The sequence below is a fragment of the Vipera berus genome (assembly GCF_964194415.1).
Source record: "Vipera berus genome assembly, chromosome: 2".
In the NCBI taxonomy this organism is placed as follows: domain Eukaryota; kingdom Metazoa; phylum Chordata; class Lepidosauria; order Squamata; family Viperidae; genus Vipera; species Vipera berus.
Genome location: NC_138203.1, coordinates 231,735,145 through 231,750,888, shown reverse-complemented (window position 1 = coordinate 231,750,888; position 15,744 = coordinate 231,735,145). Strand labels below are relative to the sequence as shown.

At 36.8% G+C, this 15,744-nt stretch overlaps 1 protein-coding gene across 1 annotated transcript in view; it reads right to left on the bottom strand.

Moving 5' to 3' along the window:
• The window catches only part of CACNA2D3 (calcium voltage-gated channel auxiliary subunit alpha2delta 3), a gene marked incomplete at its 5' end in the record, with an annotated part of 625,719 nt that overhangs the window by 101,509 nt on the left and 508,466 nt on the right, over positions 1–15,744 (bottom strand). The window contains 6 exons of the mRNA XM_081319069.1: positions 376–469; positions 4,030–4,127; positions 4,266–4,311; positions 5,671–5,738; positions 8,304–8,365; positions 8,568–8,639. Coding sequence (XP_081175195.1) covers positions 376–469; positions 4,030–4,127; positions 4,266–4,311; positions 5,671–5,738; positions 8,304–8,365; positions 8,568–8,639 — 440 coding nt within the window. The remainder of the gene's footprint in view (positions 1–375; positions 470–4,029; positions 4,128–4,265; positions 4,312–5,670; positions 5,739–8,303; positions 8,366–8,567; positions 8,640–15,744) is intronic.

The window sequence follows — 15,744 nt, the reverse complement described above, 5'->3', positions numbered from 1 at the left end:
AATATTCAATTACTTTCACTGTGGTGCTTTTTGATATACATAAATGTATATATTTGTTTAAGAAGTTATACAATCCTTCATGAAATGCTTGGATTCATCTTATGAAAGCCTGGAGCTCAGCAAAGTTGTCCCATGGTTCTCCCAGGATCTTTGGGAGGTGCACACAAATGTCCATTGTGGAATCCCACCATGATAGGTGGTGAATAAAACTGTCATGTCAAACCTTGGATTACCTGTGGCACTTTTACACCTATGTGCAAGAATCTTCTTTGATCATAAGTGAAGCATCTTGACAAAGAATTTATACAGTTCTAAGTTATATTCATATCCACATTAGTTAATACAACAAGAAGGAAAAAAAGTCTTATCACTCACTCTGATTTATTTAGTGCAAGGCTGGTCCAATAAGCTTCAATTGGGGCACTCACCACTGCATCAAATAAGACTTCCTGTATCAGTTCTTTGTCACCTGTAATGTTTCAAAACATTCAAGGAAAGCATGTATGGAATCTTCTTATGACACTAAATCTGACCACACCAGTTATTGGTAGGAAGTTTACAGGTTTCTTGTTTAAAACTTAATTTCAAAAGAAGTTGGAAATGAAGGACAATTCCCTTATTTATTTTTGAGATAGGGAAGGGTAGCAATATTTTTATCTCTCTTTTGCATATCAAAATTTAATTTCAAATATCCCCTTTTCAATTTCAAAGTTAATACATAATTCATCTTGCTGGTATTATGCTCATTAGGAAGTTCTATACTACTGCACCCTATCCCACTGCCTACTTTAAAAGCCAGTGTTTGCATAAACAAATCAGTTATTTATTGTTTGCCTTTTGATTGCAGAATAAGACTAGTCATTGTTATTATTTGTATTGTGCATATGAAAGATTTGAAGCTGAGAGGTAAACACTACTTGAACCCACATATTCAATCTTTGTGGCTGCAATCATGTACAAGTCCACAGTGAACTTAATGATTTACTTTCATGTGTCCTGCTACACTAGATTTTATAGTGAAGTGTGCCAGGTACAAAGAGGATTGGACTTCTATCACCCTTAATACTGGACTTGAAGAAGCCAGGTACAGTTTCAAAGGTGTTTTTTTCAAAAGACCTTTGAAACTGTTTTTCCTTGAAGACATTTTGCTTCTCATCCAAGAAGCTTCATCAGTTCTGATTGGTTGTGGGGGGATGGAACTAATCCATCCATTCCCTTCCCCTCATCATCCAGTCAAAACTGATGGAGCTTCTTGGGTGAGAAGCAAAACGTCTTCAAGGAAAAACAAAGAAAGTCCAGCTGTCTTTTGAAAAAGCACCTTTGGGACAACCATTATCTGGATGACTGAGAATCTCCATAGATAAAGGCAGGTAGAACTTAAAGATACAGGAGCTATCCTGGATGCCTTATTCCATTAAAAATAAAAATGAATCTTTCTTTAAAAAAGCAAACACAATATATTTATAGTGATCAATCGGGATTTATATCTGGAAGGTATATGAAATATAATGTAAGACAAATTGTAAACTTGCTTGAATACTTGGATAAGAACAACCAAGTCCCTGCAGCATTGATATTTTTGGATGCAGAGAAAGCCTTTGACCAATTGAATTGGCAATTCTTATTGAGAGTTGTTGAAGAGATAAATTTTGGAGAAGGCTTTCTATATTCTATTAAAGCTATATATCAACAACAAACTGCACAAATTATAATTAATGGGGGGCTAACAGAGACGTTTAAAATTGAAAAAGGTACAAGACAGGGATGCCCCCTATCACCATTATTGTTTGTTTTAACATTAGAGATTTTATTAATTAAAATTCGAGAGTCCTCTATGATAAAGGGAATTAAAATAAAACAGAATGATTATAGAGAGCTTTTGCTGATGACTTGGTTGTGACAGTATCTCAACCGTTACAGTCGGTTATAGATTTGATCGAAATTATAACTCAGTATGGTAAAGTTTCTGGGTTCAAGGTGAATAGTAATAAGACTAAGATATTATCTAAGAATTTATCTATGAGTGAGAGGGATATGTTAACTAAATTAACAGGTTTTGAAATAGTGAAAAAGGTTAAATATTTAGGAGTGTATATTGCAGCCTCAAATGTAAAATTATATAAGAATAATTATGAAACACTATGGTTGAAGGTGCAAAGGGATTTAAATAATTGGAAAAAACTACAATTATCTTTATTGGGAAGAATTGCAGTTGTTAAAATGAATGTTCTGCCAAAGTTTCTTTTTTTGTTTCAAATGATACCTATATTGAAAAAGGATGCCAACCTTGATCAATGGCAGAAGGATATTAATAAATTTATTTGGGTGGGGAAAAAACCAAGAGTTAAATTTAAGATTTTACAAGATGCTAGGGAAAGAGGGGGACTTAAGGCGCCGAATTTGAAATTGTATTATGATGCGGTGGCCTTGACGTGGATTAGTGACTGGCTTAACTTAACTAATAAGAGAATACTTCATCTTGAGGGTTGGGATTTGGTATATGGATGGCATGCATATTTGCTTTATGATAAGAAGGTGGATAGGGCTTTTAAATCTCATATCCTTAGAAGTGCTTTGTTGTGTGTCTGGAAAAAGTATTATTATAAGTTAAATTATAAAATACCGATTTGGGGAATTCCTGGACACGTGATAGTGGGCGTATCTATGGGAGTGAATAAGGAATTACTTAGATTGGAAGGGAATGATTGGCAACTTAAATCATTAAAGGAGTTAAGACAAGAAAATATAAGTTACTCTTGGTTTCAATATACTCAATTGAAAGTTAGGTGGAAGTCAGATCAAAAGGTTGGCATCACAATTACAGATCAAAATTTAGTAAAACAAATTAGAGATTTAAATTGTGCACATATAAAGAGGATATATAATGTTTTAATTGAATTGGACTCAGAAACGGAATTAGTTAAAGATTGTATGATAAAGTGGGCACAAAATATTCAGGAACCAATTCCGCTGGATACTTGGGAGATAATTTGGGTCAGAAATGTTAAATTTAGGCTCAAAATTTAAGAGAAATTTTTTATAAAATGTTTTATAGATGGCATCTGGATCCCAAGAAGTTGTCTAACATGTATCCTAACTTACAGTCTAAATGTTGGAGATGTGGTAGTTTAGAAGCCACCTATTTTCATATGTGGTGGACTTGTAGAAATATAAAAGCTTTTTGGATTAAAATTTGGTGGAACATTCAAAAGATTTTTAAGAGAAAGATAAAGTTTTCTCCGCAATTGTTTTTATTGGGTATTGTTGTAGATTGTGATGTTAAAGAAACCAATTTGATGTTGAATATGATAGCAGCACGGTTACTGGTGGGAAAATATTGGAAGAAGGATAGTTTGCCTACTATAGAAGAATGGGTGTTTAAAGTTTCGAATCTTGCAGAAATGTCTAAGATTTCTGCTTATTTGAAGGATCATTCACAGGAAAGATATATTTCAGTTTGGAGGAGATGGATAGATTATATTCAGAATAAATATGGGACTAAAAAGTTCCATTTAGCTTATGAGTAGATTTTAGAGGGATATTGTTATTGATTTTAGTCTTAGTATTTTGTATGTATCTTTGTTAAAGGGGAGTTAAAGCACATTATGAACTTGGTTAATTTTATATTATGGATAATCCTTATTTATAATATGATTATTATAACTATAACCCTGTATTTAGCTCTGGGAAGTGGGGGGGAAGTGGGGTGGTTTGGGGAGGGGGGAATTTGAGGATGTATTGTAAAATTTTGTTTCTGTAAAACTCTTTAATAAAAAAAAGGAAAAACAAAGAAAGTCCAGCTGTCTTTTGAAAAAGCACCTTCGGGACAACCATTATCTGGATGACTGAGAATCTCCATAGATAAAGGCAGGCAGAACTTAAAGATACAGGAGCTATATTGTTTGTCCTGGATGCCTTATTCCATTAAAAATAAAAATGAATCTTTCTTTAAAAAAGCAAACACAATATATTTATTTGAGGAACTTTCTAGATTCATCTGAATTTAATTGTGATCAGTAATATACTCACAAGGAAGCAATGACTCTTTCCCTGTGAGGTAGTTTTTAATTGCCTTCAGTTGAGTCATTTGGCGGTGTTCCGGATGCAGGTCTGTGTTGCAATATGACCTGAGGACAATATGTGGTTAAAAATAACAGTAACAAATGTTAGTATGCCTGATCTCCTTTTGTCTTTCCATAAGTGGGGACTGGGCACACCAAGTACAGACAGAAAGAACATCACAAGCCAATTGCATGCAGATTTACCATTCATCTGCCAAAGAGACATCAGGCTGTTCTAAATCATGTAATCCTAAAAGAAGAATAAATGACAAAGAGTCACTGTGAGGCACACAACAGCACTAGTTCAATCTTTGAATAACATTCATAGAAGTCAAAAAGTCTTCCTTCTTGAAAAATACAACAAAAAACTCCCTCAATATGCCTTAATGAATGATGGTATGTCATTCTTCTATCACAAATATGACTCACAAATATGTAGGAAATTCTGGTTCATCTATTTCAGTTTTCCACTCCTGTCTTCTTCTCTTTGCCTTTTTGTGGCTTTCCCTCCTAATGTTCTCCTATCTTTTATTTAAAGATTGAAGCAGCTATTGCCACATAAAATCAGGGGAACAATACAGATTATGCAGGTGTCTTGCAACTGCCTAGCTTCTGTCATTTTGTGTACTTAATGCTCTTTTTTTGCTTAGGATTAACTAAATAGTTAGGGATAAACAATCTGCCAAGTTTGATTTTTTTTCCAGGTTGCTATTTTACCTCATTTTATTCCACCTCAGAATGCAAACTAAAAGAAAGGCAACCCTGATTTGTTAATACTGTTAATAATAAGGAAGGATCAGAGATCTGGATGTTCTAACAGTTGGAAAACAGCTATCGAGAGCCGGTTCGTTGAAAAAAAAATGGAAACATTTGTACAATCTAAAGACAAACCAGAATCCTAATAGTAATGGCAGCAGAATCACTTTTGGCAGAGCATCAATTGTGAGTGGGGGTTTTGGGAATTTATAAATGTCACAAAAGCTACCAAGAGTAGCATGGAAAATTGCCCTTCCCATGGTCTAATCTAGTTCTCTTTACAAGGAGTGGAAATGGTTTTCCTGTATACCAAGAAGCTTGTCTTTCTCATCACTTGCTATTGGATTGTCTTTAATTTGAGACACCAGGGGTAAATGAATGATTTTTGCACCCACAGTAGGTACAAAACATCATGACCACAGGAGAATGAAAGCTTTTCTTCTTGTCTAAGGATAAAAATCCATGCTTCAGTCCTAGTATTATTAACATCATAGGTTTTTATCAGCGAGCATTTATGTGCAATTCCAAAACATAAAAGTAAGGAACCTGAAATGGACTCCATTAGTAATCTAATGGGAAACGTTTGAGCTGCATGCTAGACTGGGAAGTCAAAGGGGTATTTCAGAAAAAGGCAGCTGAAAACCCTTGTGGTATTATTGCCAAGAAAATACAAATACTCACACTGAAAGCATTTTTCCCATTTGCACACAAATATATATTCATGGACACAGATGTCAAATATATACTAAGTGTATATACTAAACCTATTGGGTGATTAGTATACCCGGGGTTCATTATTATCAGCACAATAGCATGGTTTATGGGAATCTAATTGAGTGCAATAAAGTATTACCTTCTTCTATTGTCACATTCCCTCTGAAAAAATATTTGCCATGTCCTCTAGACAGAGCCACACCTAAACTGTGCAGATAAACAAAAAGCAGACCATAAAAACTGTGGCATAAACAAAGCTAGAAAATACAGGAAAAGATAATTACTCCCTAAGGTTTTAATTCCTGCTCTAGAAACAATTTTGTTTTGTTTCCAAGACCTTGGTGGTTGTATGTCTTGCCCAACCAGCCACTTTGATGCCATTTTATGTTTGTTGTGCCAGCAGCAACGGACTGTGTATATTTATTAAGGGGTGCAATAACCCCTGCTCTCTCTGGCAAGCAAAAATGAACACTTACCAAGGTCAGTTTTGTTCAGCCAAGAGTAGAATCTGCCCATAGGCTTGTAGAGGAGGAGGCCATTTTCTACAAATGAAAATCATCTGTATAGAAAATAATCCTTGCTGATAGTATAAGAGCTAGCAGAGCTGCTGAGAGCAAGGAAATCCAAGAATGTGAAAATCGGAGCTTAATGACACACTTGGCGTAATTTCTTGGTTACATATGTTAACCTTGCTTAATATCTTTGTGATGGAAACAGTATTGCCTTGAGGTTCTTTCCCATAAAATACTAATGGCAGCCCTATGGAAGGCTGCAATAATTATGCCTTTTTAAAAATGTTTCTTACATTTTTGAAAGTACTGATTTAACTGTAGCACAGGTGACTAGAAGAGACCAATAGAGTAAAAGCACATTGCTTGCACTTTGGAATCTGATCCAATTTGTGAACTGGATACCAATTTTATGTAAGTAATGTTCAGCAAATTCTTCAGTCTGGGGATATGCTGCAAAAGTTATGCGTGGAATGTACTGCTATCAAACTAAGACAATATGAGAAAGTTAAACACTTGACAGAGGAGAACTGACAAAGAAGAGAAAAGAGAAGAAACTATACTGGCGGTTCAGCAGTTTTCTGCATCTGGACTCACATCAATTTCATAAATATCTACCTTGTTGGATGGCAGCCACAAAGCATCATGAGAATTAATGTTTGAACTGAAAGAAGAACCTTCAGTTTCTATGCAACTGCTTCATACAGAAAGCTTCCAAAATGATAGCTTAGGGAATCTCCTCAGGTAGTAAAGGAGTTTTAGATTTTGGGCTTAGGGAATCTCCTCAAGTAGTAAAGGAGTTTTAGATTTTGGGCTATGTTCTCCTGATGGGCTACTAAGGCCTCCTATGGACTTTGCCTAAACAATGTAGCCTTGTCTCCAGTGTAAGTTAGTGTCAACTCTACAACAAAACTGGCTGCAGCCATCTTGCTTGTTCTAGGTTGCCACACAAAAGGGAGGGCAGATGAAGTATCTTTGTTAGTCCAAACAATATTGTGTCCTGTGGGAACAAAGATCATTCTCTTTCTTGGGAGAAGAGGGTTGGACATTCTGCCAGAAAGCCTGCCGAACTGCTCTAATGGGTTGCATAGTTATTGCATAGCACTAGGGGGGAACTTTTACTTTGTAATAGTGTAACTCTTTGGAGGAAATTTCAGACTTGGTTTCACTTTTGACTGTGTCAATATTTTGTATCAATCAACATGTGCTTTGAGGAAGATTCAAGCCTCAGAGTTATGATTTATTCGGTTCTATCTATAGGAACCATGACAGTTAATATGGTCCTCTTGGCATTAGTCCTACCATCTGACTAATCCGATTGGTACATATGGTTGAGCTCTAATGTCTGGTTGAGCGGTGCTGGTTTATTACACAAGTAGACAGTCTTTGGTGCCTGTCAGTGTCACAGCCAGAAATGAACTCCAGCCTGCTCACTAAAGGCAGAATTACACTAAAAAGGAACTGCATATGGACTGTGTCGTGCTTTGGATTTGATTTGTGGTTCAATTACTGGAACAGGCATTCCATGAATATGTAGAACTAAGCTCTATATAAATAAATTCTAATCATTTTATTTGCTAGTGCATCTAAGATCACTAAACGTTGCATCATTGGATCAGTGTTACTAGTCTGGATATTGTTTAATTATTTTGTGGATGGGAAACATTTTAGTGAAACACTGCAGTCATTCTTCCTTCTTTGACTACAAGATGTGTTTATGCTTCATGTAATTGCTTATAACAAATGAATTACATTTCTGAGTGTGTGCATGACTCTCTGAGCCTTTGAGTATGTGTGACTGAAGCAAAAGGAACTGCCTATAGATAATGATGCGGTCTACAGATTTACAACGAATGTTCCATTGTCCTAGAAGTGTGTATTAGTAACATTCTGTTAGCCACAGCTAATCTACATACAAAGGCATACAAATGCATACAAATGCATTTCTTTTAGCCCTGTACAAAATGCTGTGCACATTTTCATTAATGGCAGGGAAAATTCAGCTGAAGAGCACAGATTGGGGTGCCTTCTGAATGACAGGTCTGGGATATGTCCAGGCAATTTATCTTTCATAAATTTTTCATCTCTGAAAAAAACTTAAAAAAGCACATTGGAAAGCTATTTCCCTTGCTCTTTTCAGCATCATTCAGGGACATTTTATTGTTAGCCTCTTCTGATGAGCTTTTAATGAGCTCACGAGGCTTGTAGAAATGCAATTGCAATAAGCCCGATGAAATACTCCATTTATCGTGAGCTGCTTTACCTGAAAGGGGTCCCCTTGATATCTGTATAATAGTAGTCATTTGTCATCACCAACACTCGCTTCTAGATTCAAGAGAGGAAAAAAGCTTAATATGAAAAGTTCGTCAGGTTTGAATAAAAAAAGCAAACATGTAATCTAAGGCACGATTAATAATAGTGTAACAGAGAGATATGCAAACGTTTGAAATCTATCTACATCTAATAAACACAAGTAAACAAGTCTGTGTTTAAATTTTGTTGTAAAAGAATTGCCTATATAAAATACCCCTTTGTCCACTGTTTTCTTCACTTCCATGGAGAATTTTCCTGTTTTCCGATTCACCATTGCATTTCGAAGCTTAAATAGAAAAAAGGAGGAAATTATAAAAAGAAATTTAAAGAAAATAATTAAGACAACATCTTGTTTTTCTCTATATATCTGCCAATATAAATATATGTATTTAGTCCAAGAGTTTCTAAAAGAATCATGTTGAAAAATAGATTATAAAATTTTATAATAATCTGGACGTCATCAGGTTGGAAAGGATTGACCTATATCACATATTAGCGCTTTTCCAGTGCTTTGAATATGAAGGTACTTAAAGAGTATATAGGTGCACACAAATAGCACTTGCCACCAATAACTTAAATCAAAGCTATCTTTCTCCTGGATCATACTACATATGCAGGGAACAGGCAGGGGATCCCAAGGAGAGGATACAACTGCTTTAAAGAGCTGTCTGCACTGCTACATTAATCCTCTTGTGAGTTCTGAACCACTCCCATCCCACCCACCTCCCTTTAATCTGAACCAGACTACCTATGCCTTTTGTTATGTCATCATTTTTAGAGATATTTCCTTACCTAATGAGCATGTGTAGGCAAAAAAAAGCAGTGGGAGTGGGAACGACTTCTTACTTCCTGCCAGCTTCCCCTTGAGTTTCCTTGTGAGAAATTGGCAGGGAGTATCAGAAATACCCTCTTCTACCCTCCCCTCCCCTCCCCTCCCTTCCCAGGAAGGGTAAGTGGCTGCTGCTGGGTGGGGAGGGAGCAAGGGATTGTGAAACTGGCCAGGAACATTGTCAGACTAGCTGTCATGCAAGACTGAAATCGAAGACTTCATGCAACATTGAAAACGAAGACCCACATGACCACAGCAGCAGTTCAGTAAATTCAGCAGCAGCCATTAACACTGAAGCAGCCAAATTTTCCCCCAAATTGTATTCCTTCAGGAGTCACGGGTCCCAGATTTGGGGCACATTCTATAAGTTAGTCCATCAGTGCCTCAGTTCAAAAAACTGTTGCAGAATTTTGCCCAATTAAAGATCATGATAACAAGAATTTTAGTAGTATATTGGTAGATTCCTGCATGGTATAATATCTAATTTAGACCAAGTATATGTAGCTGTTGTAAAGAGCCTCTTCCAAGTATGTTGTACTTCAGTTCCAAAGGTGAGCTGTCATGAAGCTAAAACTAGATGAATTTGATCACACAGCCTCACAACTTGGTTTTTTGCATTAATTTATCATTTAAAAACAGCATAAAAATTCAAATTTAAATATGAGTTAAAATAAGTGTAGTCTGTCTCACAAAAGTGCATTTTAATGTGTTTTCAGAGACAGGTCCAGTCCAGAGCTCCCACATTAAATCAGAACCAGCGGATCATATCCAATCATATGAGAAAACTGAATCATATTTCTCAAGCTCCACTCCTTGCAGCTTTTATTTCAGTTTAAAAGTGGACCTGAGATGGCTAGACAAGCATCTTTGGGGAGATGTTTAAGTTCAGATTCCTTCCATTGAATGGGGTAATTGGACTTTAGTGGCCTTCTAATTCTCTGATTCTCTAATTCTACAGATACTTGATTGGGCCACATGACATTTTTTTGCTCTTGACAATTTACAGTGCTCATTTCCCTGAAGCTGAAGGCTGTCTTTCAAGGCTGAAAAGCACAGGGGAGCAAAGCTTGCTTGTCAGTAAAATAACTGTTTTATTCTTGTGAAAAATCTGAGTATGGCTGACTAAATTAAAGCTGCATTGTTGGTATTTTTTTTTCATTTAGGGGCATCTTGATTTGAGCCCCATTATCTTATTCCACAGTCAACAAGTGTAAAGGATTTTAAAAATGTTTTTGGTTATGGGCTTTATCAAATAAAATATATATTTTACTGGGTTTTTTAAATATAAAAATGTAATGTGTAATATGCAATTCTGGAAATATTTTCCCTTTTTAACTTTTGTGGTTTTGGACTTGGAGAGCTGGTCTTAATTACCAATCTACTTTCTAATGTTTAAAGAACTGTTCCATTTATCTTTAACATGTTTCTCATTTTTCTCCATCTCAGAGCCTGCAGTATTCCACTCCCACACAACCCTCAGGCAAGTCGCAAATTTACAGAAAGGGCCTCCAAACCTCTCGTAGCTTTTAAGATCAAGTATGCATATGGGAATAAGATCTCTCCTTTTTTACCCCCTGAATATAGTTTTTGGCTTCGGATAATAGTTTTTCATCTATTCTGTAGACTTTTCTTTTACTACCTCCACGGGGCTTGAATTGGTGTCTAGTGATATGAATGAGGGACTACCCACATTACTGTTGTTGCTAAAATAATAAAACTTCCATGTATAAAGATCTTTAAAAATATCATTATAAAAGAAATATTGAATGACAATAAATGAAGTTATTCCATTAATCTAATTAAAGCAGATGCTAATAGACAGACAGCTTCATTTGGGGCAGAAATCTTATGCAGCCATTAGTAATTTTGAAAGGATGCTATGGGTCTTCTTATATAGGAGCACTCCTGACTCTGATGTTTTCTGCCACCTCAACCTATTTTAATTTTTGATGGGTGGTGGGCACACTTCCAAAAAAAGTATTGCTTGGAATTTCTGTAGGTCCGTGTATGGTCTAGGCAGGGGTCACCAACCTTTGCAACTTTAAAACTTGTGGACTTCAACTGCCAGAATTGATTGGGGATTTCTGGGAGTTGGAGTCCACAGGTCTTAAAGTTTGAAGGTTGGACACCCCTGGTCTAGGGTAAAAAAAAATGAAATTAGAAGCTGCTATTCTGCTTTGCATCAGACCAGCTTGTTTTGTTTTAAATCAGGAGGGTTAGGGGACCTGGTAAGAATAATCTCTGGGCATACCTGAGTATATGGACATCCCGTTGCCTGCTTCTGGATTAATATATGAGAATGTGAGCTAGCATACAACTCTCCAGTATTTTAGGGCTGGTAGATTTGGAATTTCTCATGTATTGTGAGAATTCTCACAAAACGGCTACTACAGAGTTGCACATTAACAAAATAATGCCAAGGCAATACTGGCATTTCCTAAGCACTGATTTAATAGAATGCCACTTGGCCCTCTTCTGTTCCTTCTCTGTTGGGATATTCCAATAATGTGTCCCTGGCATTTTAGGGATTCAGGTTCTTGCAAGTTATATCCAGGGTCCCTCTAATAAACAATGTATCAGTTAGATTTTGCAGAACAGGTAAGATTATAATGGTATTCCGGATGGCATAGGTTTCTAAGGATGGAAACCCATTTACTGCAGTGATGGCTTCCTACAGTAATTAACACCATTGCTGCTAATTCCTTCCCCAGTTATGAGAATATGCCTTGAAAATCATATAACTGATGGGAAGTTCGCTGACTAATTCTTACAGCAATCTACATCATAACAGTCCAACATCTCAGGATGGGCAACGTTCCTTCCCATGCCCTTCAGTATGGCCCATGGGGATGGTAGAAAAGTTGCAGTGGCTCTACCTTACTTGCTGAGTAGAGTGCTTCCTTCCAAGAATAGCACTCTATGTGCTACTAGTAAGCAAGTTTGTAGAAGAGCCAGTGAAAAAATCAGCCTGTACAAAAGTTGCTTGAAGAAAGCAATAAGGCTCAGTTTTATGATATGATGGCATTACATAAAAGTTACATGAGCATCTATCTTGAGATATGACTACAAAATCTCATAATAGGCAGGCAATAAAGTGAAATTAGAATAGACCATCTTCATTTGATATAGATGAAGAAGTTTCCACAATTATATTGTACCAGTTCACTAGACAGCCATTTGATGCCAGTATAGATTGAAACATATCTGCAGCCTAGTTCTCATTGCGGTGGTAAAGGTATATCTGTATTAAATCACTTTAAACTGTATTAATGGATGTTTGGAACATAGGTTATTTCATGCTTTGGCATAAAACTATCCACACATAATGAAATAAAAATATAAAATATATATCCATTCTAGAATTGTAACCTAAAAAGTCTCTCTTTTATATATTGTTTCATTTTTTTGTTGGTATGCCTCATCTAGGCTTCCATCTACAAATCAGAAGCAGTGTAGTTAAGAAAACAGAGTTATCACTTAAATGAGAAGAATATACCTAGGGAGATTCTGTTAGATAATATCCAATTTGTTTTACTATTTGGTGTTCCACAATTTGGTGATCCCATGGTGGGTTTGCCTACAGCTGTACTGATCCCAGCCAACATATCTAATTTGTCCAGAGGGTGCCAGGTTGGGAATACTCTGTTTTCCAATGTTATTTCTTTGGAAGAAAGAACCTCCAAGCATTACTGAATATAGCTATTCTCGTCCAAAAACAAATTACAGAATAGTTTTCCTTCAGTAAATTGCTGAATTGCTCCTTTACTTGTTTCATGCTAATCAATAATATAAATGTAATGTATCTAGAACAAAGGAAGGACAACTGCAATTATGGAAATGGATTAGAACAATAAGGATTTATTTTTATTTGGCAGGAGAGGCATGCTATGATATCTGGTTATTTTGGACAGGTACTTTGGTCACTTCTGTATTGTGACATTTACCACTACCACCATGACAACTAAAGAGTTCGGGAGGGGTCTCTAGTGTCATTGATAGAGACTACTATTGGTGATCCTTCTTTAGAATGAGGCATTGGGTAAGTTCCTCTGGAGATCATTTGTCTGAGTCAACATTCTGAAGGACATTTCAACACAGCAAAGTCTGAATCCCAGTCTGACATGCATTCTATTTGCATATATTTATTTAATGTTGTTTCAGTCACCCTAGATTGTCTATCCAACACCTTACTCTGCTAACTCCTCAGATAGTTCCAGTTAGTACAGAGGAGAAGTACACCTTTGTTGAAATATCAGGAAACATTAATGGTTGTGAAATTTTTACATTTTGACCTGGACAATTTAATTTTCAATTATAATCTTAAAAATAAAAATAAGTCAAAATATTTAAAAAAGTAGAAAATGATATACTCTTAAAGAAGAATATTTGAGTTGAAAATGCAGGAAACAACATGGAAGGCATTCAAAATTGATGTTTATGAACGGTGATCATAAGTATCAAAATATACAGGCAGTATTACTTGAGGCACAAAAGATGGGAGAAATTAGTTAACATAGACAGACATTGCTTAGGTTATTATAATTCATAAATAATATTGTAATTTAAACACTGAGTAAGGTAGGTTGAGAAGGCAGAAATGTGTACACACACACACACACACACACACACAGAGAGAGAGAGAGAGAGAGAGAGAGAGAGAGAGAGAGAGAGAGAGAGAGAGAGAGAGAGAGAGAGAGAGAGAAGGCAGCAGACAGAAACTTGAGTCAGAGAAAAGTGATCAAGAAATGTCTACATTTGAATACTGACAATACTCCAGAGGCAGAGATACGTGATGAATCCCAGATTTCAGAAAGATGTGACAGTGTAAATATGGGAAACTTCTGTTGATATATTCAAAACCTCTCAGAAATGATTGGAGTTTGGAAGGATATAGGAACTGTTAATGTACTGCTGATATATGAGAAGAGTGCAAGGCAAGATTTGTGAAAAGGCAGACAGGCAAGCATGACTTTAGTTGGTACAGACGTTATGGGAAAAGCTAAATAACAGAAACCAAAAGGAGAACACCTGGAAAGTTACGATTTAATTAAGGACAGTCAGCATGGATTCGCACAAAATGAAACATGCTCAAAATATCAGATTTATGGAGGAAGTAACAGAAAAAACAGACAAAAGGTTAAGTCATGGACATAAGGAAAGCTTCTGATACAGTACACCAGAAAATTGACATGTAAATACAGAATGGCATTGAAGGGAACTGCAAAATGACCAGAAAAAAGCAATGTGCAGTTTGATTAGAACAAAAAGAATAAGAATACAAAGGTTAACAGATAAGACATTTGATGGACAACATGAACATAGTGAATATCACCTGGATATAGAACTAAATGCATTTCATCTTATAAATAGTAGCAAGCTTCTTGTATTTCAGACAATAGCATAAGAGAAATAGAACTGCCTTGGCAAAATTTGGCACAGATTTTTATGTCTGTGCTGCTGTTATTTGATCTAACATCCGAATGTTACTGAAGAGACCAAAGAAAATGAGTTTTGGAATCCACATGGCTTTTAAAACTTATGCTTCCTACTCATCTTACCTACATTCATCTAACCATGGCAGGAGTACCCTCATTTTGGAAGGACCATGTTGGTAACTTAGGCTCCTAAGGAGTCCTCGGGGATGCTGCCTCAAGAGGGAAGAGCGTCCGGCGGGAGCCGGCAGGGCAGTCCTGCACACGCGCGCACTCCCCGGCTGCTAAGGAGTGCTCCTTAACAGCCGGGGAGCGTGCACGTGCGCAGGACTGCCCTGCCGGCTCCCGCCAGACGCCAGCCTGCCCTGCTTCCTCCACAGTGAGAGGGGAGGGCGTGCCTTCCCGGGCTCGCTGATTTTCCAGCATATAAGACGAAAAATCTTGAAAATCATCTCAAAAGTTGGGGGGTCGTCTTATACGCCCAGTCGTCTTATACGCTGGAAAATACGGTATCTATTCCCTTCTTTTTCCATGCTGCAAAACAAGCCTAGCTATATCTACAATGCTTTAGTTATGTTTTTTAAAAAGAGTTCTGGGCATATATGAAATATATACCATTGTTTTTGTGGGATCAATATTTGGGAATTTTTTCTCAGTTTGCAGATATTGTGACCACTCTTTCATCCCTTTGGAACTCCTGAAGTCTTCTTCCCCAATGGGCCCTGAACAGCAGCTCTCCAAAGGCCATTCAACCTAGTGCAGTCTTTGAGTTGACTGGGACTACACTAGTCTAGTAAGAATCTGCTTCCTACTTTTGGGCCATTTTCATCCCAGGACTAAAAGCCAGGACTGAAAATAGGGAGAAAGAAGTTGTTTCCCATTCATGACAGTAGAAATCGGACTTTCAATGGTGGAAATACTTCTTCCCATTGGTTTCACGTCATAGGATGAAGTTACACTACATTATACAAATGTGCTGCCATGAGGATCATCAACTTGGGGAACTTGAAAAGACATCAGATAAACTTAAAACGTGTGAGGCTGTGAAGGATTCCATATGCCTCCACGATCAAAGGCCCCTTTGATCAATACCTCTAGGAAAGCACTGTTTTGTGTACGTTCTGTTCACA